Source organism: Stenella coeruleoalba (genome assembly GCF_951394435.1).
Source record: "Stenella coeruleoalba genome assembly, chromosome: 3".
NCBI lineage: Eukaryota > Metazoa > Chordata > Mammalia > Artiodactyla > Delphinidae > Stenella > Stenella coeruleoalba.
The window spans coordinates 78086778-78113199 of NC_137148.1; the positions used below are offsets into that span (position 1 = coordinate 78086778).

The 26422-nt window shown below is 36.9% G+C and overlaps 1 protein-coding gene across 2 annotated transcripts in view; it reads left to right on the forward strand.

Annotated features, from left to right (window-relative positions):
• Positions 1 to 26422, forward strand: part of LNPEP (leucyl and cystinyl aminopeptidase) — a 102003-nt gene that overhangs the window by 52129 nt on the left and 23452 nt on the right. For both annotated transcript variants that reach the window (XR_013827831.1, XM_079918576.1), the window contains exons 5-11: positions 6275 to 6395; positions 7084 to 7238; positions 8890 to 9003; positions 10599 to 10733; positions 22435 to 22566; positions 24789 to 24949; positions 25175 to 25263. Coding sequence is in view for 1 of the 2 variants with exons in the window: in XM_079918576.1 (XP_079774702.1) it covers positions 6275 to 6395; positions 7084 to 7238; positions 8890 to 9003; positions 10599 to 10733; positions 22435 to 22566; positions 24789 to 24949; positions 25175 to 25263 (907 nt within the window). In the remaining variant the exon portion in view is untranslated. The remainder of the gene's footprint in view (positions 1 to 6274; positions 6396 to 7083; positions 7239 to 8889; positions 9004 to 10598; positions 10734 to 22434; positions 22567 to 24788; positions 24950 to 25174; positions 25264 to 26422) is intronic.

Genomic DNA, 26422 nt, shown 5'->3' on the forward strand with positions numbered 1-26422 from the left:
GGGGTGGGGGAGATGGGGAGATGTTGGTCAAAGGGTCCAAACTTCCAGTTATAAATAAGTTCTGGGGAGCTAATGTACAGCATGGTGATTATAGTTAACACTGTATTATATATTTGAAAGTTGCAAAGAAAGTTGCTTAAATGTTCTCACCATGCAAAAGAAATGGTAGTTATGTGAAGTGATGGAAGTGTTAACTCGTGCTACTGTGGTAAGCATTTCACAATATATAAGTGTATCTAATGAACGTGTTGTATACCTTAAATTTACATAATATATGTTAATTATATCATTAAAGCTGCAAAAATTAATTAAATTTAAAATTCACTTCCTTAGTCTCAGTAGCCACATTTCTAGCATTCTTGTGGCTAGTGGCTACCTTATTGGATATCAAAGATATTGAATATTTCCATCAATGCAGAAAATTTTATTGGACAGCAGCAAATCTAGAACATTGTGCAGACTTAAAAGATAGCATAAAAATTTAGTTAGAAGAAAAACTCCAAGTTGTAAAAGTCATTTGAATGCACCTTTTGAAAAAGCAAGTCCTGATTGAATTTTCTTCATCTTAAAGAGAGAAGATTGTTTAAATGTCTGCTATGTCTGTAATTTGTCAAGATTGACCTTTGTTCTAATTAGGCTCCTCTGCTTTTCTTCGTCGTTTGAATCTTCTGTAAATGATTGTTTGATTGGATTTTATGCCTTAATTTCACTGTAAAGACCTTAAAAAGCTAATATCTTCACATACTAACAACATAGGAGAAAAGGGTCTTTTAAAGCTAAAAATGATTATTTTTCATGATAGAAATATGATGGAATTCTTTAATTTTTTTTTCATATTTTTGATCCCCACCAGGGTATGTTTTCTACCCTTTGAACACATTCACTTGGATTTGGGCTTCCTTTCCAGACCAAAGAACTTTATTTTAATCACATTGTATTTGGATCTTATTATTTGCTAATTAAAAGGGGCATACTCCTTCTGTTAGAAAAGATTATCATGTCTACTCCATTAACTCTTAGAGAGAAGGGGTGAGGTAAGGATTATCTGGCTCTTCATCAGCAATAACACTGCCATATGACTTCATGCTCAAAGGATGGAGACCTGTTCATGTTCAAGGGTAACGTGGACTACATTGAGTAAGTGCTCAATATCATTTACTCACCTTTGGGTTTAAAAGAGTTTTGGGCAAGTCTAAACCAAAGAGTTTTTCGGAGTCCTTTCGAAAGGATTTTAAGACTGGTTTAATTCTGAAAAAAATTCAATTAATCTCTCTTCAAGTTTTGCACCCCAAATTTAGCCCTTGATGCAGATGTTGCAGCCTTGATAAAACCTAAAAGGTTCAATCTTAAGTCAGGTTGCTTCTTCAAGAGCCACCTGAGTACCACCCTCTCCTTGAAACTTTTCGTTCTTTCCCCAGCTGGGATTAATCATTCCCTCTCTGATATTTCATAGCACTTTAGTTACATCTCTGTTGTAGTTCTTATCACACTCTTTGATATAAAATCCCCAGCACTTTTTATTGTATCTCAAAATGTATGTAGTCTTGGCTTTTTATTTTCCCTCTCTTTCTCTCCCCCTCCCTCCCTCCCTCTCTCTTTCTTTCAACAGCTATGCTGGCTTCTTACTGCCTGTAGGATTACATTCAAACTCATAATTCTGTGATATTCAAGGCCCTCATAAATTCGGTAATATTTCCAGTTGCTCCAATGGAATTCTTTCATCTAGTCAGGCTGAATTATTCACTGCTCAGATATATACCTCATATATTTTATATATATATATATCTTATATATAACATATATATAAAACATATAACATATATGTATAACATATATATATATATTTTTTGTCCACAACAGTTGACCCTTGAAGAACACGAGTTTGAACTGCACAAGTCCACTTATTGCAGATTTTTTTCAATAGTACATACTGCAGTACTACACGATCCATAGTTTGAATCCTTAGATGCAGAAGACTGACTATAAGTTATACTCAGATTTTCAACTGCTCCAAGGGTTGTTGCCCCAACCCCGTCATTGTTCAAGGGTCAACTGGAAAGAGAGAGAGATTGAAAGAGAGAGAGGAGTTTCAAGTGACTTTTTTTGCTTTTTATTTACATGTATTAGGAAGCAACATGGTTAAACATGGACTCTGGCATCTACCTCGGTTCAGATCTCTCCTATACAGCTTTCTACCTATGTGCCCTTGGGCAGACTGCTCTGTAATTCTCTAAACCTCACCTTCCACAACTCTAATACTATATTGTCTATATTAGCCTGCTCTCTCAAGGATTAAGTTTTTTAAATTCCTGTAAAATCTTCGGTACCTGGCAGATAGTAATACACACACAGAGAAACTCCCTTGTATGTATGTAAACTCCCTTGTATATATAAATATAAATAACTTTTATCATTTTTAATGCTACCCAGTAGTAAATGTGTTTTGAAAAAATTACAAATAAACAACTGTTTTATTAACTTTCTCTTTTTATTAGGAAATGGGGGAGACTCTAGCATGTGTGGAGTTATACTCTGTGCAGGCAGTTGTCTTGAGCTCTCATTTATAAACATCTTTTTATTTTATAAACCAAATGAGAGGAAGGCATTAGCCTCATATTGCTAATGAAGAAACAGTGTACCAGAGAGGTTAAGTAATTGACCTAGATTACATAGCCAGTAAATGATAGTCAGAATTCACTGTCTACCACAATATACTGCTTCTTACAACAAATGACGTGATTTCTGTAGGTATGGTGATCAGAAATTCAGACATAGAGTCTAATAAAGGATTTTTGTTCCACTAAAATGTAATCTCTAGGATATGTTCTATTTTGTAATATTTGACATTAGGCCTATTTCACAAGATTCAGGAATAAGGCAGTAGGGCTTTACTTATGTCAGTCATAGTAAACAACTGAAAATGTCAAAGTTGACTGTGGATTATTAAACGTGGCCTGTTCAGTGATAAAGATTACTATGTTGTCAAAGACCTAAAAAAAGAGAGAACATTTGTTTTATCATTTCTGTCCATTATTCAATGTTCCTTAAACCTCTCTCTGCCTTCAGGAATGCCAGAATTACCTAGAAAATTCTAGGCTAGTTTTGAAATACACTTTATCAGTTTGTCTTGAGGTTTTTATTTTGTTGTTGCCATTACCTGATTTCGTTTTTACCATAGACAGGTCTAATTTATAGAATCAGAATCCATTGGTGGTTAGTCAGATGTGGACATCATGTCTGTTTAACATCCAAACAGAACCTTCAACACTATTATCCATGTGAAGTTATAATTTTAATTTATTCTTATTTAGTCAGGAACATGACTTAGCTCCACAAACAACATTTCCTCAAGTACCCTTCCACCAACTAGGGACATTATACTTAATTTATATCATTCTCCTGAAGTCTCAAGTCCCATGTAATCAATTATTCTGGATAGACTTGATTCTGGTGAGGTTTTTTTGTTTTGGGGTTTTTTTTTTTTTTTAAGGAATTTATGCTTTTTGTATGTTCAGCTGTCTGTTTAGGAAAGCTGGTGTTTTTCAGGAAACTTAGTATTGGAAGATTCCAATATTTTCTGTCTTCATAAATCTTGCAGGCTGTATTGTTGTTCTCTGGGGGGGATGAGGTTTGGTTCTGGTTTTGCTTTTATCTAGTTTTTGCTTCTTATTAAATTAAGGAGCAGAGTAAGTTACACCTAACAAATCTGCTGTTCCTCAGTCTTAACTCTTTTCTCTGAGAGCTGACTAGGAGACTTTTTTGTGTCTTTTATAAATCTCTCAGTCTTAGCAAGAGATGTTGTAGGAAAAGTTTTAAGTTGTAAGGCCTGAGCACCAGTTGACTTGCATTTAACAGTGTTTAGAGTGCTCTTACCAAGTGCAGGGTGCTGGTCAAAACTTCTTTGTTGAACTAGATTGCTTTCTTTGTTTATTTCTTACTGCTTCTGTTGCTCTTAAAACAAGCATGATAATAATGTAATGACCTGACAATTCATCTCTAGTGAGAAATCACAGCACATATTTTAAAGGAAGAGAAGTAGAAGGAAAGAGAAAATGCCAAACTACCTTTCTTCCTAGTCATTGTATTCCAGAAATGGGACTCAGTGGATCCTTTGGTCAGATTTCAGTTCCATGTGAACTTCTTTTTTCTCCCTTTACTTTTCATCTAATGAAAGATGCTTTCACACATAGTGATGGGAGTGGCCAAATGGTGTGTTTGGGAGAAGGATGTTTGAGGAGGAACCTGGAGTATATGGGTGGTGTTTCTATTAGGACAACATCTTCTAGATGGTTACATTGACTGGAACATAAAATATGTATCTGTGGAAAGAGCAGGCAGAAATAATAAAGACTGGTCTCAAATTCCAAGTGATCTTGGTACAGTCATTTATAATGGTAGTTAGATTTACGAAGAATATGTCAGACTTTGTTGTGTGTGCTTGTGTGCTAACACTTTCACAGGGAGAATGATGCAGGAAGTGTGCATGGTCCTTTGGCAGGTGGTGACTGAATTCAATAAGCTGTGGTCACAGTCCTGTACCAAGGGCTGCAGATGTTCGAGTGCTGGGCTGGTGAAGTACACTTGGCCACATGATGTGATATTAAATTTCTTCCATAGTTACTTTAGAAAGTAACATATTGTATATGGGCTAACTGAACTCCTAACACTTCATTGTTCCTGTCACTGTTGCCACAAATGCTCTCCTCATACATATTTTACCCCATTTCTGATGGGATTCTATTTGTAGTAATGATAATAACTACTATTTATTGAACACTTCTTTTGTGTCAGGCACTATTCTAAGTTCTATACATATTAGTTCATTTAATCCTGACAGCAACCCTGTGAGGATAGGAGCTACTTTTATCACCATTTTATAGATAAGGAGATTGAGGCTAACTAAGTTCACACAACTAGCAGAGATTTGAACCTGGCAGTCTCACTACAGAGCTTGTGCATCTAATTTTGTTGTTTGTTTACTTAAAATTTTTTCTTTATATTTAATTTTTAATGCCATGTTACCTCCATGTTTTTGTGATTAATGCATATGTTCTATAGACTAAGGCCCCACGTAAAGACAATTAAAGCTGAAATTATGACCTCTGAGAAATTGTTGACTGTTTTTCAGTGCTTTAATGAAAGACCAAAAATAATTTGGGGTTAGAGTTCACCAATGTATTTTTTCAAATGGTGAATTATTCAATAGGTCTCTATTTCCCACCTGTTGGGATCTTTATTTTGAGGTTTTTATCTTCTGCTGTGTCTTGTCCATATCCTACTTTCCCAAGTTGAGTACAGAGGGATTTTTTCTTTCAGTCAATTGAAAAACAATAAATATTGCTTTTTAAAACCTGTTGCTTTTAATGTAACTGCTTAAATTTTGCCTTTGATACTTACTGATAAGACATGTATAGTTAGTTACATCATATGTGTTTAACTTATGCACTTAATCAGAAAAAGAGAGAAAGAATAACAATTTAAGTAATGTGGGCAGCTGCATCTTCCCTGGAGCATGCTCCCTGAAGTGATTGGGCAGTGTGGGCATGAATCCCAGTATCCGCTTACCTGGTTTTAGTTACCGTGTGCCACTCACTGAGTGTTTCACTCTGCTGGGTATGGTTGTTTTTGATACAACATGTTCCTTAAAAACAAGCCAACAACTGCAGGAAAAAAAAAAAGGAAGCAGTTCCAAGGCTTCCAAGAAAAACTGGCTGTGCCATACTTGCTGAAAGAGAATGTGTTGGTCTCTAATAGGTTTCCCCAGGGTAATTTCAACATTTCTATCTTAGGTGTTTATGTTAGAACTAACTCCCTTGTAAGCTGTGACTTCTCTGTATTGAATGCCTGCTCGATGCCAGGCACTGTGATAGGTGCTGAAAAGATGAAAACTTAGTTTTGGCCTTCAAATAATTCACAGTTTGATAGCTCATAGACAGGGAAGGGCCATTGTAGGTAATGGAGAGGAAGAGAAGAGTATCATAAAATTAAACAGGCAGATGCTTATAAATTGCTATATGATATAAAATAGTTTATTTTGGATATCATGTTAACTTTAAACTTACTGATTGCTTTTTTTTTTTTAACATTGTTGTATGTATGGAAATGACTTGCTAAATCCTATAGGGGTTAAAAGAACTATAAGCGAGAGTTGCTGTCCTGAAAAATGTCATATATCTTTATGTAGTTCTCAGGTATGCTAATCTTGACAGTGTTCACCTGAATATCATGCCATTTTAATTGTACCTGTCTTTACATCATACCTGTTACCTTTTAGGTTTCTGTATATGCTGTCCCAGAAAAGATTGGTCAAGTTCACCATGCCTTGGAAACAACTGTGAAGCTTCTTGAGTTTTATCAAAACTACTTTGAAATTCAATACCCACTAAAGAAACTGGGTAAGAATCAAACAGTGCCTCTGATTTTCATTATCATTATAACCTAGATTTATGTTGCAAATGTTTTTTTCGGAAGAACTTTTGCCGAAGTTATTTTAAAGGAAAACCAAGAAACACTGTTAACTGTTTGCCTTCAAAATTGTTTGTATTTGTTAAGATTATTTAGATTCCATGGATGTATCTGAAAGTGGAGCTTAAAACACTTAGAAGTTTATGGGACTATTTCAGAGGTGCTGTGTAAGTGGGGATTTGCTTAGGACTTAGTCTGGAGTTTGACTAGTTCTAATTTTCTAAGAAATTCCTAATTCAAATAATAATAGGAGTAATGAGAGCTCAGGAAAGCAAGAGCATTTCAGTGCTGTTCAGCATGGAGCTGGTTTTAGCTAGAAGAACGTTGGCCCTGCCTCTTGTCCTCCTTGCTCTGGGAACTTCTTCACTGTGAAGGAATTAGGTATCTTCTCTTGCTCAGGGACAGAGCAACAGTGACTATACAGGGGGTTGGTCAGGTCTTCCTCAACTGACAGGTAGGTGATGAGCATACAGGGCTAGGAAGGTTCATTTCCTTAGGAGTATAAATGAATTCACTGCCTTCTGATTCAGTGATAGACCAATGGGTAAAATATTTTGATTTAATTAGGGAGTGCCATAGATGGGGTAAAGTCGATAACTTCTTTCTTGTTATGTCCAGATTTGGTGGCTATTCCTGACTTTGAAGCAGGAGCAATGGAAAATTGGGGTTTGCTCACCTTCCGAGAAGAGACACTTCTGTATGATAATAATACTTCTTCAGTGGTGGATAAAAAGCTGGTTACTAAAATCATCGCTCATGAGCTGGCCCATCAGGTATCAGCAGCCAAGGCTGTTATATCTCACACCTGTGGTCTGTTTCATATCCTAGAGTTTTAGAATACATTTAGATGCTAATAATAATTCAGCTTTTTATTATAGTATTGCCTTCTTTCATAATAATATGATGCTTTTCAAACAAACTTAATTTTCGGATAAAAATGCTATTTAATGTTTTGTATAGGGTTTTACAGTTTATAAAGCATTTTCACATCCATTATCTCTCTTACTTTTCATAACTTGGTGGGGAAGAAACCTTTTCCCTGAGTTGTACTCTTCTTCTTACAACTCTTGGACTGTAGTTGTCAGGACTAGATTTATTGTTTTGTCTCCTGCTAAAACTGGGTTCTTAGTTAATTCGGGAGAGGGAAGGTACTCTGTATGACATAGAGAAAAAGAAAGAAAATTATATGAGTACATGAACCTCTCTCTTTCTTCCCCAACACCTTGTCTCTCTTGTGCCCTCAATGAGGTGTTCATCAGGGTAGGGTATGGTACGGGGGTGTTGTGATGGTGGGAGCATGTGGAGGAAGAGTGGGACATGCTCTGGCAGTGGACAGCCTACCTCAGACACAGTCTGTAGCCCACCCTGCAGCCCTCGTGAGGGCTTCATGACATACTGGCATATGAAGCGTATGCTTATTTACTGTTACAGTTTTAGGCATGTAGACAAGTTGTTTTTGGGGGGATCTGCTCTAGGTCTGTTATTTCTGGGTCCGGCCATCACGCCTGGGGGAGTGTTTCTCATTTACTTCTTCTTTAGGACTTACAAGTCATCTTCCTCTGAAACAGGTTTTAAGATAATATCTTTGAAAAATATGCTTTTGTAATTCTCAAAGTTGTTTTGTTTCAGTACCTAGTAACCCTGTCATTTTGCTGATGGCTCGAGACAAGCCCTTGGCCACACTGACTAAATTGCACACCCTTTCTTTCACTCTTTATTTACCATTCTTTATTTCAGGGATTTTGAGATGCATTTTTTTTAAGGGAGTCTCGTATCGTTTTTTTTCCTTCTTCTTACCACCTCATGGAAAAAGCCATTTAAAGTTCTTTCTGATTCATTTATTTGTATGCATGCCAAATTTCTTACAGAATGTTATTTGAATTCTGTTTTGAATTATGTAAATACTGCCCTCAACTTGGGTGACTGAGGAGAAACCTGCAGTCCAGGCTCTCTGGCTATAGGAACATCCCTCACATAGAAATTTATTTTTTAGTTGTCATGATGATTGTAAATACAATGGAAAATAATATTACTAACTTGACATTAGAAAGTAGAATTTCATTATCTAGGAAATCTTACTTTTAATGAGGTGACTCCTTTTTGTTTACCTAGCATATAACGTGTGTTACATTGATAAATATGCTAATTGTCTTTCTTGCCTGTTTCATTTAAGGTAAAATGTTATATTTTTTATTTTACTTTTAAAGTGAATTTATACAATTTATGCAATTCTACTTTTAAAGTAAATTTATATTACAAATATCATTTATTTGCAAGTCTTTAATTTGAATATAGTTTGTGTTAACTGTAATAAGTATATTTTTCAGTAATTGTAATCTGATTATAGGTGATTAATCTGACAATTCAATTATTAGAAAATTCTTGAGAGTGTAAAGTTGGTTAGTAGTTTGTTTTTTTCCACAGTGGTTTGGTAATCTGGTAACAATGCAGTGGTGGAACGATGTATGGCTAAATGAAGGTTTTGCTACTTTCATGGAGTATTTCTCTTTGGAAAAAATATTCGGAGAGCTCTCCAGTGTAAGTACACTATTTGTTAGGCCTGCTATGAATGCCAGAGGGAAAAATAGCCAAATCATATTCAACATGTATTTACCATTCATTTGGAGTAATGATAATGTTTCTAGAAAGATATGATAAAATTGACCCTTGTTATTGATCTCTATACTTGAGATTTGACAGTGAAAATTGTGCTTTTATTTACTGATGTATTTCAGAAAGCTGAAATTTTGTGAAATTATTTTACACTTTGTCATTAAGATGAACATTTTAAATTGCTTTGCTACATTTTATTTTAATAGATGTGGCCCTTCTGCTTGAAGGAATTTAGATAGAGTTGAAAAGCCTCTTTTTGCAAAACAAAACTTTTTATCCTATGTTATTAAAGAGAAAAAAATTAAGACATTTTGTAGCAATGCTGTCTCTCTGTTATCACTGTGATCTTTCTTACAACAGTGATACATAAGTTGATACAGACAAATAATTTGCTCTTTTTAGGTACAAACCATATTTACAAAGACATGGAACACCATTTTGTTACAGGGAGCATGATAATATTGTTACTATGTTCTTAGACTCTCTGGAGATGTTTCTTATCATTAGAGATATTTTGACACACTAGGTCATATATGACAGATATTGCCAAATAATTCAAGCAGTAGGTGGAAAAGTATAAAGACCCCTTTCAACTCTAAAGTTCTGTGACTTTCTATTAAACTTCCTGAATATATGATCAAAGGTTGCTTCAAAAAAGGAATACTCTCTGTAATGGCCTATGTGGGAAAAGAATTTAAAAAAAAAAAAAGAGTGGATATATGTATGTGTGTAACTGATTCACTTTACTATACACCTGAAACTAATACAGCATTGTAAATCAACTATACTCCATTAAAAATCAAAAAAAAAGAGAATACTGTTAGAGCTTTCAATTTGAAATTTTTATGTAGGGCCTGTTCAAAAATTTCAGGTGGTAAAATGAACTCATTTTAAGCTAGAATATTAATAAGCAAGGTATTCTAATTCTGTGTATGCTACTTAATTAAGCAAAGAGATACACAGTTTCACCACTTGGTGGTGCCCAGAATGTTAAAAAACTTCTAATATACATTCTAGAGGAGCTCATCTACTGAGCTCTCAGACTTCTTGCTGTTTAAGAGTTACATTTTACTTCGAATGAACCTTAGTTAAGGGAAATGTATATTATCTTAACAGAAAAGCTGGATTATGTATGAGAAATCAGCTTAAGGAACAGTTCCTATTTTTTTTATTTCAGATTTTATTTTACAAATATACACTAGCCATTTTTAAATATTCATTTTGAATATCTGGATTTAGCATTTGGTTGCTTTAGTAATAAATTCTCAGCTTATACTGTTGTTTAGGAAACACTGTTTTCCATGGGGCCAGGAGGTTATAATTCTACTTTCAAATTTAAGGAGTATGCATAAATGTCACATTCTTCCTACATTTTCAAAAGCTTATTTCTGACGTTTAGTGAAGCTAGTTAATTTTTTATAATGACCTTAAACAGTAATTAGTCTAATTCATATAAATAATTACTATACTTGCCTCTGTCTTTAATACATGGTTTCTTAATCTGTTTCATTTTTTGCTAGTATGAAGATTTCTTAGATGCTCGATTTAAAACCCTGAAGAAAGATTCCTTGAATTCATCTCATCCAATATCATCATTATCTGTTCAGTCTTCAGAACAGATTGAAGAAATGTTTGATTCTCTTTCCTATTTTAAGGTATTGCTATACACAAAAAGTACCTGGAGTAGGTTACAAATTAATTTCATATGTGAGCAAGCTGCTTGATTTAGATTATTTTAAAGATTAAATAGGTGTTATTTTCAGGTACGCTGTTAAACTTTAAGAGGTTTGCTTCTATGTAAATCTTGGTCTTAACTTTATATGGGTTTTTCTTTCTTTCTCTGTCTCTTGTTTTAAGTTCTCTAACTAGTATTTTGGGTAGTTAACCAGAACTTATAGTAATGTATTTTTTGAAGTAGGATCATTGTCCAGATTTGCAGGTAGAATATGTCCAGGGAAGGTTCTAAGCCCTTGGCTGTGTTATTCAGGATTGAGGTGTGTTCCAAAGTCAGAATTGCCAAAACAAGTAAGTAAAAGGAGATTTTTAAGAATTGAAGATTTGTTGTAGAATTAGAAACATAGACTCCAGGTTTGGGGGTGAAGCAAAAACAGAAACAGAGAAACCTGATTAGGATCATTGTAAGAGAACAGGATAGGGATATCAGTGCCACTCACATTTGTGTAGGGAGGGAGGGCTGAATGTTATAGCTTGTTGACCTCCTTAGTCTGGCTATCAGATTAAGATCAATAAATTGAATTCTTGTCCTGGACAGAGAGGAAGATATACAGAACATATGAGTTCATGTCATCAAGAAACTCAAAGTTTAGGTGGTAAGTACTTGTGAAGCAGTAAGAGGTAGTACGTGCTAATTGAATGGTACCGAGTATTTTTGCCTGGGATTATGGAGAGAAATTTTTTGGAGGAAAATGGAAATTGAGATGAATTAAATAATAGGACGAATATAGGTAAAGAGGAATGGGAACAGTAGAATAGGGCAAGAGTGGGATGATGAGGTCTGCAAAGAAAAAGTCAGGAATACTAATGGGCAGGGAAATTTTGTTTAGGTATCAAATGTTTGCAGTGGAAGCCACATGTAGAGTAGGGGAAAGATGAGAAAGGTAGGTTGGGGCTCAGTTGTAGAAGATCCTGAATGCCATCAGGAATCTGGACTTTTTCTGTAATCAGTGGGAAGCTTTAAAAGATTTTTCAATAGAGGAATGGCTTGATCAAGTGACTGTTTAGGAAAATTAATTTGTTTCAGTTTATAAAGTAGATTTAAGTGGAGAGAGACCTAAAATCAGGAAATTGCTGCTGAAGTACAAGCATGAAATGGTAAAAGTTTAAAATTAGAAGTGGTAGTGAGAGTAGGAGGGAAATGATGGGTGTGAAAAAACCCTGAGTGTAGGGAAGTACTTAAAGGACTTAGCGACGGGGTAAAGCAGGTAAAGAAGGAGGCAGAGGGCTTCCCTGGTGGCGCAGTGGTTGGGAGTCCGCCTGCCGATGCAGGGGCCGCGGGTTCGTGCCCCGGTCTGAGAGGATCCCACGTGCCGCGGAGTGGCTGGGCCTGTGAGCCATGGCCGCTGGGCCTGCGCGTCCGGAGCCTGTGTTCTGCGGCGGGAGAGGCCGCAGCGGTGAGAGGCCCGTGTACCGCAAAAAAAAAAAAAAGGAGGCAGAAATGTGTTCCAGGTTCAAGCCTGACTGGCAGGGAGAATGGTAGTACTGTTAATAAATGAGGAAATCAGGAGTTCAATTGGCTATATTAAATGTATTCCAATTAGAGCTACTGCTATGTGTTGTGATTTTTAAATCCCATACTGGACCTGCCAATAAAGAAAATTTTACGACTTGCAATTCTTTTCTTATATAGAACAGTTATTTCAGGATCTCTTGCTACAGAGCTCTTTCTTCCTCTGACCCCCACCTTCCAAACCCAGAATTCAGTGTCTTCTGAGCATGTTGTCTCCACAGCATACCTTATCCCTGTCAGCATGGGAACTACTTATTTCAGAATTGGGAATCTGGCAAATATCCCACATAACAGAGAAAAATAGGACACTGGGTAATTTACCATTATTGTGTGCAAGAAGTAGTAAGTGTCACTAGGGAAATGTGTTTGACAGACATGTTCTATTTGATCTTCATGATCTGCAAGCCTAATTCTGATGCGGGTTGCCTCGTGAGAATTCAGTCATTTAGCAAATCGTACAAGTACCAACCATCTACCTAACATTGTCCTAGGTGCTGGGGATACATCAGGAAATAAGGCGGCCTATGTCACTTTTACCATGGAGCTTCTATTTCAGGGGTCAGAGATAGACACAGACACAATACAAATGAATAAATAAATAGATATTTTGTTTGGTGATTAGTGCTAACATGAAAATAAAGCGTGGTAAGGGAAATGAGAATGACAAAGGAAATGCTGTTTTATATAAGATGGTTGGGGAAGACCACTGATAAGGTGATATTTGAATACCATCTGGAGGATGTGAGGGAACAAGGCATGTGGACTTCTGGGGGAAAAATGTTCCAGGCAGAGGAAATAACCAGTGCATAGGGCTTGTGTGCAGAAATGAGTTAACGTAGTAGGCCTGAGACTGCTATCATTAGAAAGGCATAATTGTAAGGCTGGCTCTTGGCTGGTATCTGGCAACTTGGATTTGGGGAGAGATTCCACCATTCCCTGATAAGAATGACTCACTGTGCCCACACTGTTTGTACAGACAATGTGGTTTATGCTAAACATCTGTTTTCCTTCTGGGAGTCTGGAGTTTTGGTACTTGCTAGGCAGAGGACACTTCCATGACTAGCCCCCAATAAAAATCCCAGGTACTGAGTCTCTGATGAACTTCCCTGATAGACAACATTTTATACATGTTGTCACAACATGTTCCTGGGAGAATTAAGTGCATCCTGTCTTACTCCACTGCAGAGGACTCCTGGAAGCTTGTACTTGTTCACACCATGAACTTTTTCCCTTAGCTGATTTAGCTTCATGTCCTTTCACTGTAATAAATCATAGTGGTGAATATGACTACTGAGTCCTGTGAGTCCTCCTAACACGTCATCATACCTGGGACTTGTCTTGGGGACCCACACAGCTTGAGATGAAGATTGGTTGGCAGGTTCAAGCACCAGCAAGGAGCCAACGTGTCTGGAGTGGAATAAACACAGGGGAAAGTAATAGATGAAGTGAGAAGGATTATAAGGGGCCACATCATTGTAGATCATCTTATTGGACGTAGTAAGGACCTTGATTTTTTGCAAAGTGGAATGAAAAGCCATTTGATGAGGGAAGTACCATAGTATGATTTTTTTTTTTTAAATCAGCCTTCAATATCATATGGAATCAAGATGACTAGTTAGGAGGTTGTTGTAATAGACCAGTGGCAAGATATTGGTGGCATGGACAAGGGTGATAGTACTGAAAGTAATGAGCAATGGTTGGTTTTAGAATATATGGTAAACGTTAATCCAGTAGAATTTACTAATGGATTAGATGTGGAATTAAGAGAGGAGTCAAGGACGACTTTAAGATTTTTGCCTGAACAGTTGGAAAAATGGAGTTGTTATTTGCTGAAATGAGAAGATTATTGGAAGAGTAGATTTGGGGCAAGAAGGAAAAAAAGCTCAATTTTTGAGTAAGTTTGAGGTGCGTAAGTGGAGATAATAGGCGTGTAGTTGGATATGAGTCTGGAATTGAGGGGAAGTCTGGTTAGATATATAAATTTGCAGGTCATTTAAAACCCCTGGCATTGAGAAGATCATCTAGGAAGAAATTTAGAGAAGAAAAGAAGTCTGAAGATTAAATGCCAGGGGCACCAAAATTTAGTCCTTGAGAAAATAAGGAGGATCCTACAAAAGAGACAGAAAGGGATGGTTAGTTAGGGGAGGAATCAAGAGTGGTATGCCAAGGCCAAGTGCAGAAAGACTTTCAAGGAGGAGTGGGTGATCACTCATATCAAATGCTACTAGTAGGTTGATAAAGGTGAGCCTGAGAATTGACATTGGTTTGACACCATGAGATTCACCAGTGACCTTGATAAAACCACTTTCAGTGGAGTGATGGTCAGAAGATGGCTCAAGAGAAAATGGAAACAGAGCAAATGGAGGTGGCAAATGCAGACAACTCTTTTGAGGAGTTTACTTCAAAGGAGGAACAAGAAATAGGGTGATAATTGGAGGAGGCACAGGGTTAAGGAAAGGAAGGGGATCTTATTTGTTTAAACTAAGGACTGATACATAGTTTTTGTTAATGGAATGTTACAGTAGAGAGGGAAAGTTAATGATGCAGGAGAGAACGGGTTCTATTGAGAACAAGAATGAGCATTTAGAGGACATGCCCAGAAAGGGAGAGACAGCACATCCAGAGGAGAACCTCTGGAGTTCTGGAGGCTGAAAGTCCAAAATCAAGGTGCTGGCCAATTTGGTTCTTAGTGAGAGCTCTCTTCCTGGATTGTAGACAGCTGTCTTCTTGCTGTGTCCTCACATGCCGTGTGGCTGACAGGGTCTTGGTGCTCTGGCGTGGTGTCAGGCCTGAGCTTCTGAGGTGGGAGAAGGGAGTTCAGGACATTGGACCACCAGAGACCTCCCAGCCCAATGTAATATCAATAGGTGAGAGTTCTCCCAGAGATCTCTGTCTCAACACTAAGACCCAGCCCCACCCAACTGTCAGCGGACTCCAGTGCTGGACACCCCATGCCAAACAACTAGCAAGACAGGAACACAACCCCACCCATTAGCAGAAAGGCTGCCTAAAATCATACTAAGTTCACAACACCCCAAAACACACCACCGGACACGATCCTGCCCACCAGAAAGACAAGATCCAGCCCCACCCACCAGAGCACAGGCACCAGTCCCCACCACGAGGAACCTTACGCAAGCCACTGAACCAACCTCACCCACTGGGGGCAGACACTAAAAACAACAGGAACTACAAACCTGCAGCCTACAAAAAGGAGACCCCAAACACAGTAAGTTAAACAAAATGAGAACACAGAGAAATATGCAGCAGATGAAGGAGCAAGGTAAAAACCCACCAGACCTAACAAATGAAGAGGAAATAGGCAGTCTACCTGAAAAAGAATTCAGAGTAATGATAGTTAAAGGTGAGCCAAAACCTTGGAAATAGAATGGAGAAAATCAAGGATGTTTAACAAGGACCTAGAAGAATGAAAGAGAAAACAAACGATGATGAACAACAAAATAAAATTAAAAATTCTCTAGAAGGAATCAAGAGGAGAATAATTGAGGCAGAATACCGGATAAGTGACCTGGAAGATAAAATAGGGGAAATAACTACCACAGAGCAGAATAAAGAAAAAAGAATGAAAAGAATTGAGGACAGTCTCAGAGACCTCTGGGACAACAGTAAATGCACTAACATTTGACTTATAGGGGTGCTGGAAGAAGAACAGAAAAAGAAAGAGTCTGAGAAAATATTTAAAGAGATTATAGTTGAAAACTTCCCTAACATGAGAAAGGAAATAATCAAGTCCAGGAAGGGCAGAGTCCCATACAGGATAAATCCAAGGAGAAACATGCCAAGAAACATATTACTCAATCTATCAAACACTAAATACAAAGAAAAAATATTAAAAGCAGCAAGGGAAAAGCAACAAATTACATACAAGGGAATGCCCATAAGGTTAACAGCTGACCTTTCAGCAGAAACTCTGCAAGCCGGAAGGGAGTGGCAGGACATATTTAAAGTGATGAAAGGGAAAAACCTACAACAAAGATTACCCAGCAAGGATCTCTTTCAGATTCGACAGAGAAATTAAAACCTTTACAGACAAGCAAAAGTTAAGAGAATTCAGCACCACCAAACCAGCTTTACACCAAATGCTAAAGGAACTTCTCTAGGCAGGAAACAAAAAAGAAGGAAAAGACCTACAAAAACAAACCCAAAACAGTTAAGATAATGGGAATAGGAACATACATATCGATAATTACCTTAAATGTAAATGGATTAAATGCTCCCACCAAAAGACATAGACTGGCTGAATGGATACAAAAACAAGACTCGTATATATGCTGTCTACAAGAGACCCACTTCAGACCTAGGGACACATACAGACTGAAAGGGAGGGGATGGAAAAAGATATTCCATGCAAATGGAAATCGAAAGCTGGAGTAGCCATTCTTATATCAGACAAAATAGACTTTAAAATAAAGACCATTACAAGAGACAAAGAAGGACACTACATAGTGATCAAGGAATCAATCCAAGAAGATGATGTAACAATTGTAAATATTTATGCACCCAACATAGGAGCACCTCAATACATAAGGCAAATGCTAACAGCCATAAAAGGGGAAATCGACAGTAACACAGTCATAGTAGGGGACTTTAACACCCTGCTTGCACCAATGGACAGATCATCCAAAATGAAAATAAATAAGGAAACAAGCTTTAAATGACTCATTAAACAAGATGCACTTAATTGATATTTATAGGACATTCCATCCAAAAACAACAGAAGACACTTTCTTCTCAAGTTCTCATGGAACGTTCTCCAGGATAGATCATATCTTGGGTCACAAATCAAGCCTTGGTAAATTTAAGAAAATTGAAATTGTATCAAGTATCTTTTCTGACCACAACACTATGAGACTAGATATTATTACAGGAAAAAAGCTGTAAAAAAATACAAACACATGGAGGCTAAACAATACACTACTAAAAAACCAAGAGATCACTGAAGGAATTAAAGAGGAAATCAAAAAATACCTGGAAAAAATGACAATCAAAACACAACAACCCAAAACCTATGGGATGCAGCACAAGCAATTCTAAGAGGGAAGTTTATAGCAATACAATCCTACCTCAAGAAACAAGAAAAATCTCAAGTAAACAACCTAACCTTACACCTAAAGCAATTAGAGAAAGAAGAACAAAGAAAACCCAAAGTTAGCAGAAGGAAAGAAATCATAAAGATCAGATCAGAAATACATGAAAAAGAAATGAAGGAAACAATTGCAAAGATCAATAAAACTAAAAGCTGGTTCTCTGAGAAGATAAACAAAATTGATAAACCATTAGCCAGACTCATAAAGAAAAAATGGGAGAAGACTGAAATCAACAGAATTAGAAATGGAAAAGGGGAAGTAACAGCTGACACTGCAGAAATACAAAGGATCATGAGAGTTTACAACAAGCAACTCTATCGTAATAAAATGGACAACCTGAAAGAAATGGACAAATTCTTAGAAAAGCACAACCTTCCAAGACTGAACCAGGAAGAAATGGAAAATATAAACAGACCAATCACAAGCACTGAAATTCAAAGTGTGATTAAAAATCTTCCAGCAAACGAAAGGCCAGGACCAGATGGCTTCACAGGCGAATTCTGTCAAACATTTAGAGAAGAGCTAACACCTATCCTTCTCAAACTGTTCCAAAATAGAGCAGAGGGAGGAACACTCCCAACCTCATTCTACGAGACCACCATCACCCTGATACCAAAACCAGACAAAGATGTCACAAAGAAAGAAAACTACAGGCCAATATCACTGACGAACATAGATGCAAAAATCCTCAAGAAAATACTAACAAACAGAATCCAACAGCACATTAAAAGGATCATACACCATGATCAGGTGGGGTTTATCCCAGGAATGCAAGTTTTCTTCAGTATACGCAAATCAATCAATATGATAAACCATATTAACAAACTGAAGGAGAAACCATATGATCATCTCAATAGATGCAGAAAAAGCTTTTGACAGTATTCAACACACATTTATGATAAAACCCCTCTAGAAGTAGGCATAGAGGGAACTTACCACAACATAATAAAGGCCATATATGACAGACCCACAGCCAACATTGTTCTCAATGGTGAAAAACTGAAACCATTTCCACTAAGATCAGGAACAAGACAAGGTTGCCCACTTTCACCACTATTATTCAACATAGTTTTGCAAGTTTTAGCCACAGCAATCAGAGAAGAAAAAGAAATAAAAGGAATCCAAATCGCAAAAGAAGAAGTAAAACTGTCACTGTTTGCAGATGACATGATACTATACATAGAGAATCCTAAAGATGCTACCAGAAAACTACTAGAGCTAATCAATGAATTTGGTAGAGTTGCAGGATACAAAATTAATGCACAGAAATTTCTTGCATTCCTATACACTAATGATGAAGTATCTGAAAGAGAAATTAAGGAAACACTCCCATTTACCATTGCAACCAAAAAATAAAATACCTAGGAATAAACCAACCTAAGGAGACAAAAGACCTGTATGCAGAAAACTATAAGACACTGATGAAAGAAATTAAAGATGATACAAACAGATGAAGAGATATACCATGTTCTTGGATTGGAAGAATCAACATTGTGAAAATGACTATACTACCCAAAGCAATCTACAGATTCAGTGCAATCCCTATCAAACTACCAATGGCATTTTTCACAGAACTAGAGCAAACAGTTTCACAATTTGTATGGAAACACAGAAGACCCCAAATAGCCAAAGCAACTTGAGAACAAAGAACGGAGCTGGAGGAATCAGGCTCCCTGACTTCAGACAATACTACAAAGCTACAGTAGTCAAGATAGTATGGTACTGGCACAAAAATAGAAATATAGATCAATGGAACAGGATAGAAAGCCCAGAGATAAACCCACGCACATATGGTCACCTTATCTTTGATAAAGGAGTCAAGAATATACAATGGAGAAAAGACAGCCTCCTCAATAAGTGGTGCTGGGAAACCTAGACAGCTACATGTAAAAGAATGAAATTAGAACACTCCCTAACACCTATAAAAAATAAACTCAAACTGGATTAAAGACCTAAATGAAAGGCCAGATACTATAAAACTCTTAGAGGAAAACATAGGCAGAACACTCTATGACATAAATCACTTCAAGATCCTTTTTGACCCACCTCCTAGAGAAATGGAAATAAAAATAAACAAATGGGACCTAATGAAACTTCAAAGCTTTTGCACAGCAAAGGAAACCATAAACAAGACCAAAAGACAACCCTTAGAATGGGAGAAAATATTTGCAAATGAAGCAACTGACAAAGGATTAATCTCCAAAATATACAAGCAGCTCATGCAGCTCAATATCAAAAAAAGAAACAGCCCAATCCAAAAATGGGCAGAAGACCTTAACAGACATTTCTCCAAAGAAGATATACAGATTACAAACAAACACATGAAAGGATGCTCAACATCACTAATCATTAGAGAAATGCAAATCAAAACTACAATGAGGTATCACTCACACCGGTAAGAATGGCCATCATCCAAAAATCTACAAACAGTATATGCTGGAGAGGGTGTGGAGAAAAGGGAACCCTCTTTTACTGTTGGTGGGAATGTAAATTGATACAGCCACTATGGAGAACAGTATGGAGGTTCCTTAAAAAAATAAAAATAGAACTACCATATGACCCAGCAATCCCACTACTGTGCATATACCCTGAGAAAACCATAATTCAAAAGGAGTCATGTACCACAGTGTTCTTTGCAGTGCTATTTACAGTAGCCAGGATATGGAAGCAGCCTAAGTGTCCATCGACAGATGAATGGATAAAGAAGATGTGGCACCTATATACAATGGAATATTAGTCAGCCATAAAAAGAAACAATATTGAGTTATTTGTAGTGAGGTGGATTGACCTAGAGTCTGTCATACAGAGTGAAGTAAGTCAGAAAGAGAAAAACAAATACCGTATGCTAACACATATATATGGAATCTTAGAGAAAAAAAAATGGTTCTGAGGAACCTGGGGCAGGACAGGAATAAAGGCACAGACGTAGAGAATGGACTTGAGGACATGCGGAGCGGAAAGGGTAAGCTGGGACGATGTGAGAGAGTAGCATTGACATATATGCACTACCAAATGTAAAACAGATAGCTAGTGGGAAGCAGCTGCTTAGCACAGGGAGATCAGCTTGGTGCTGTGTGACCACCTAGAGGGGTGGGATTGGGGCGGGGGGAGACGCAAGAGGGAGGGGATATGGGGATATATGTATACGTATAGCTGATTCACTTTGTTATACAGCAGAAACTAACACAACACTGTAAAGCATTTATACTGCAATAAAGATTAAAAACAACAACAAAAAAAAGAGCATTTAAATTTATAGTAGCACTGAAGTGTGTTACAGAAATAAGAGAGTAATAGGTATTAAGTAGTAGATATTAAGTTCAGTTATGTGTATCTGATAATCTTGATGACTTAACATTGCTACATTTTTATCAGAAGTGAAATTCATTCAAAAAGTATTTGAGTGCCTCCTCTGTACCAGACATTATTTTAGTCATAGGAATTGAGCTTTTCAGTTTTTCCCTAAATTAACTTACAGTCTAGAAGAGGAAATAAAAATATATCTATAGCAGATGCAGGAAGTATGGTATAAATTGCTTTTGAATATGGAGAAATACGATTTGTGTCTCAAATCGGGGAAGGCTTCACAGAGGAGGCGGTTATTTTAAGACTGGAGAAGATGACGTGCATCAGTGAGTATAGTGTGCCCTTTAGCAGTTGCATGTCTGACTATGAATTTTTGGTGTATGCTTACTACCCTGTGTGTACATTCATATATTCCAAACATATTTGAAGTGAGTCTGCAGGAAGAAGAGAGATCTTGAAAGCAACTTCAGCATCATGACATACTAAAATTTGAAATTAATGTACTCCCTAGCAAAGAGACCTTTGAGAGTTCAGCTAGTTTATTGTCTCCAGCAGTGTGCTTTAAGCATTGGAGATAGGGGTGGGTAATGCCACAGAAAATTTGGCATTTTTTAAATTAAAAATATATTTATACTTGTCCTACAGATAGGTTCATCTGTACCATTTTTCCAGAGTCCACATATATGCGTTAATATACAATATTTGTTTTTCTCTTTCTGACTTACTTCGCTCTGTATGGCAGACTCTAGGTCCATTCATGTCTCTACAAATGACCCAATTTTGTTCCTTTTTAAGGCTGAGTAATATTCCATTTTATATATGTACCACATTTTCTTTATCCATTCATCTTGGTGCTCTGTGGTGATCTATATGGGTGGGATGGGGGGGTGGGAGGGAGGTCCAAGAGGGAGGAGATATATGTATACATATAGCTGATTCACTTCATTGTACAGCAGAAACTAACACAACATTATAAAGCAACTATACCCCAATTTAAAAACATATATGTATATAAAAACACTTAACTTTTTCTTTTAAATTTATTTATTTATTTTATTAATCTTTGGCTTCGTTGGGTCTTCATTGCTGCGCACGGGCTTTCTGTAGTTGCGGTGAGCGGGGGCTACTCTTCATTTCAGTGCACGGGCTCTCATCATGGTGGCTTCTCATTGCGGAGAACGGGCTCTACGCACACGGGCTTCAGTAGGTGTGCCACGCAGGCTCAGTAGTTGTGGCTCGCAGGCTCTAGAGCGCAGACTCAGTAGTTGTGGTGCCCAGGCTTAGTTGCTCCGCGGTATGTGGGATCTTCCCGGACCAGGGCTCGTACCCGTGTCCCCTGCATTGGCAGGTGGGTTCTTAAGCACTGCGCCACCAGAGAAGCCCAAAACACTTAACTTTTTAACACTAACACTGAAACAGTGAGTAACTGAGAGACCACACAAAATGGCTCATAGAAGAATTAGTGCAAATAGGAATTTACTCCATTAATTCTTTTTCAAACCTCTTAAAATAATTTTTAAGACAATTTCAACATAGTACACAACTGGTTATGTGAGACTAAATAACAGTGTATTATCACTGGGTTATGAAAGTATTTGCTTACAGTGATTGTATTTTGAATCTTAGATTCTTATCTCTATAAACCTATTGTATTCTATTATTTTCTTCCCCTTTTTGCTTTTTTTTTTTGAATAGGGAGCTTCTCTGTTGTTGATGCTGAAAACTTACCTTAGTGAAGATGTATTTCAACATGCTATTGTTCTTTACCTACATAATCATAGCTATGCATCCATTCACAGTGATGATCTGTGGGATAGTTTTAATGAGGTAAGTGACCTGGATATTTTATTTAGCTCTTAAACTAAGAAGAGAGGAGTTCTTATATTTATGTTTTTATCAAGTATGTAAATAAGCTGTGGTACCAAGGATAGTTATTTAAGAGAGAGGGGAATGGAGCTTAGTATATAAATATTTATGAATAAGAGCACAGAATTAAAAGTCATGAAATGGAAGTCCTGGTCTTAATTGTTGAAAAAATTGCATGAGGCCTTGTGTAAGCATCTTTAGTCTATATCTTAATCTCCATTACTACTTTGTAAGAAAGTTCTCTTTTCTGAATTAGTGTATATTATTATGTTTTCATTATTTGATTTTTTTTTCAAAAATCTCTTTTCCTTTCCTTATGTTTTTGCAGTCTTTCTACCTTACATTCATGATTTTTTGCTCTATACTCTGCCTTATGAATCCTCCTATCTTTTGTGGCCGTGTTCCTCTAACTTAGATGATGTATCATAGTCTGGCTGCCATGGCTCCCTACTGCCCTTGGATCATTTTGCTGCTTGGATTTTGTTGTGCCTAGAATTCTAACAAGCAGTGTAATCGGTTACAAGTTACGCTTCATAACAGTGTGTGAACCCAGCCCGCATCGTGCACATATGCTGATGGCGTAGCCCTTATAAGCATTTGAATTTGTTACCCTGATCTAGATCAATGGTTTTTAACGTTTTGGAAGATCACAGACATATTTGAAAATTTGATGAAAGTTCTGGACATATTCCCCCAATAAACCACAGATAGGCAAAACATCACACACAGATTCAACGTTTTATGGATCCTGGGTTAAGAACCCCTGCTCTGGATCTTTTCCATGTGCTCTCTCCGCTCCCTTGCCTTCTCTGAAATTTGGTATCTTCTAATTGTTAACCCTTTTCCCAGAAGATATATCTTCCCTACTGTCTGAGTTCTTTTTGAGAAGAACGATCAGTCCTTATTACCTAAGAGTTGCTTCTAAATCATTGTTTTTCCTCTTATCAGGTAGTAGCATTTCAAATGAAAGCCACATTATTTACTTTATACTCATTGTATTATCTCCTGACATTTAGAATATGTTTCTGCCTTCCTCACTGACTTCAACTTTTGCATCACAGTGTTTTCCTATCCAGATCTAGCCCCTTAACGTCATCCTCAGGTTCTTCAGCATCCACATCAAATTATGCACTGGACTTTTCATTTCAGTTCTGTTTCAGAGACCCAAAAGTGCCTTGCTTTGGGGCAAGCTTGTTTTCTTCCCAACCTCTTGTCCAGAAATAAATAGGTCAGAGCCATGAGAAACATAAGGTTAATCTCACAAAGCATTTGGGAAGATTTTCTCCATCCTTTTCGGCTTTAAATAAATAGGTGTATGTCGACTGAGGTGTAAGGCCTGCCATAGTGGCGTGATACTACAAAACATTTTAAGCACTTGATGATTTGAGTTGCTTGCAAATCCATAGGTAATCTAGAAAAATAATTTGAATCGTAAATTTAGCTCACCTGCTTCAAAGAGGTAGTTCAAAAATTGCTTCTTAATCATTGATACCAGATGTCTTAGGGACAGGGAGCTTTAGAGGGTCTGTGAACCTCTGACACTGGATTCTAGATCTTGTAGATAAATTCATGTATTTTATAGGAAAAAGGGGTATGTGACCATGAAAAACATTCACTGCTGTTCTCTAGAGAGACCTAAAGTCCAGGCAGCCGACCTGTTTGTATCTCACTCCTCTGCTGCTGCTCCCAGGCACTCCCACAGGATGAGCTCTTTAAAAGATGAACTTTAACATTTGTGAAAGCAGAGGGTCTGGGGAATAAAGAGAAATCTGGACCGAGAAATCTGGACCTAGCTGATTCACAGGAGTGAGTAGCAGTGCTTCTGATTCTAGACTGCATATCATTATCCATACCTTCTAAATGTTAGTATTGTGACCTGAAGGAGTGCTTATATCTTCTTAGGGATTTTAATGAACACTCAGTTGGTTGATAGCATATGTGCTGCTTTTTCAACATAGTTCCTCTCTCACTCTCTTTAGTTATCACTTAGCTGTATTCCAGTTTACTTTCCTTTTAGCACTTGCTCAATTACCTAGAGTAAAAATGTAAATTCAACTCAGCATTTGTGCTTCTTTTTTATATTACCATTAAATGTAGTCTCCATAGAATGTGGTAGGGAAAGAGGGAAAGGTACTATAAAATTCTTAGACTGTTTAAGCAAAAATAATTTTTTTTTTCTATAGGTCTCAAACAAAACACTAGACGTAAGGAAAATGATGAAAACCTGGACCCTGCAGAAAGGATTTCCTTTAGTGACTGTTCAAAGAAAAGGAAAGGAACTTCTGGTACAACAAGAAAGATTTTCTTTAAATATGAAGCCTGAAATTCAGCCTTCAGATGCAAGGTGAGTGCCCTCTCTCTCTCCCCGCTATCTCTTTTGCACCCTCAGGTTAAAGTATTTTTGAATGTTTTGTAATCATAAGTTCTTAAGAAACCTAACAAGATTATCCCTTTCCGGGAATAGCTTGAAAAATGTCACCTTCCTGCCAAAAAAATAACCCAACAAATTATGTGTAACTGACTGAAATATTGGAAAGAGTGATAATCTTCCAGTATTTTCTTTTTACAGCTCTCTGTGGCATATTCCACTATCCTATGTCACTGATGAAGGAAATTATTCAAAGTATCGATCAGTATCATTACTGGACAAGAAATCAGGTTTGGCTATATTTAACACTTTTCTGAAATGAAATTAGAAACAGCATATTTTCTAAAAATTGACCAAGCAGCAGAAAGGAGATTGCACTTTCCATTACACTTTCCAATGTACACAGCTCTCTGAGCTGGTTCTATGAGACACCTGTACAAAATGTGACTAAGGTGAGATTGATTCTATGTATCCTGCATAAAACTGGTCTTTCTTAGTCATGTGAAATAAGGTATAAAAAATTGCACTGAATATGCTAGCAGTTGTGGTAGAAAATAGCGAATACTCTGTTTTTGTATCCTAGATAAATATTTTGTTAGAAATAGTAGATCAGTTTCTTAAAGTATACTCTGCTATCTACTCTCTAGGGGTGGGCTGAGGCGACTGCATTTTAATAAGCACCCTAGATGATTCTTATGCATGACAAACGTTGATTCATGAGACAGATTTGTAGTAAATAATTATTACAAAATGTCCTGTAGACACAGTATACATTTTTTGATAATGAGAAGATAGGGCAAGAAATTATGATTGTGGGGGGATAATAAAATGTAAAGATTGTATATGCTGACCCACAAGGAGTCTATAAAAAGAAATTGAAATGTAGTTTCTAACCATCTGTTAAATACCACTGAATGCTACACCACGTATCCTCTTAATTTACATCCTGAAAACATGAGGCTCTTGGGTTCTGCAGGAACCATTAGTGATACTTTAGATTTATGGAAAGGGAAAATTTCTTGTTTGAATTGGATCTGTTGTTCAATCCTATATCTTTGAGAGGGGAGTGTAGCTTAGTAACAGTCTGACTTGGGAGCCACATTGCCTGGTTCAGTTGTATGATTTTAGGTGAGTTATGTGACCTCTCTGAGCCTCTTTCCCTGAGCTATAGAATGGAGAGAGTAATTATACTTGCGTTATAGTGTTATGTGAGGATTAATTGAGCTCATTTATATGAAGCACCTAGAATAATGCCTGGCATATGTTATGTGCTATATAAGTGTTAGTTATCATTATTAATGTTACTATTGAAAAAAATAATTTTTAAGCATAACATATGCACATTATATAAAATCCAGAAGATGGAGAACAAATCTTATTACCCTATTGTAACTACTCTCATGATTATTTCTTTCTAGTCATTTTTTTAAAATAATTTTTACTTGGTTG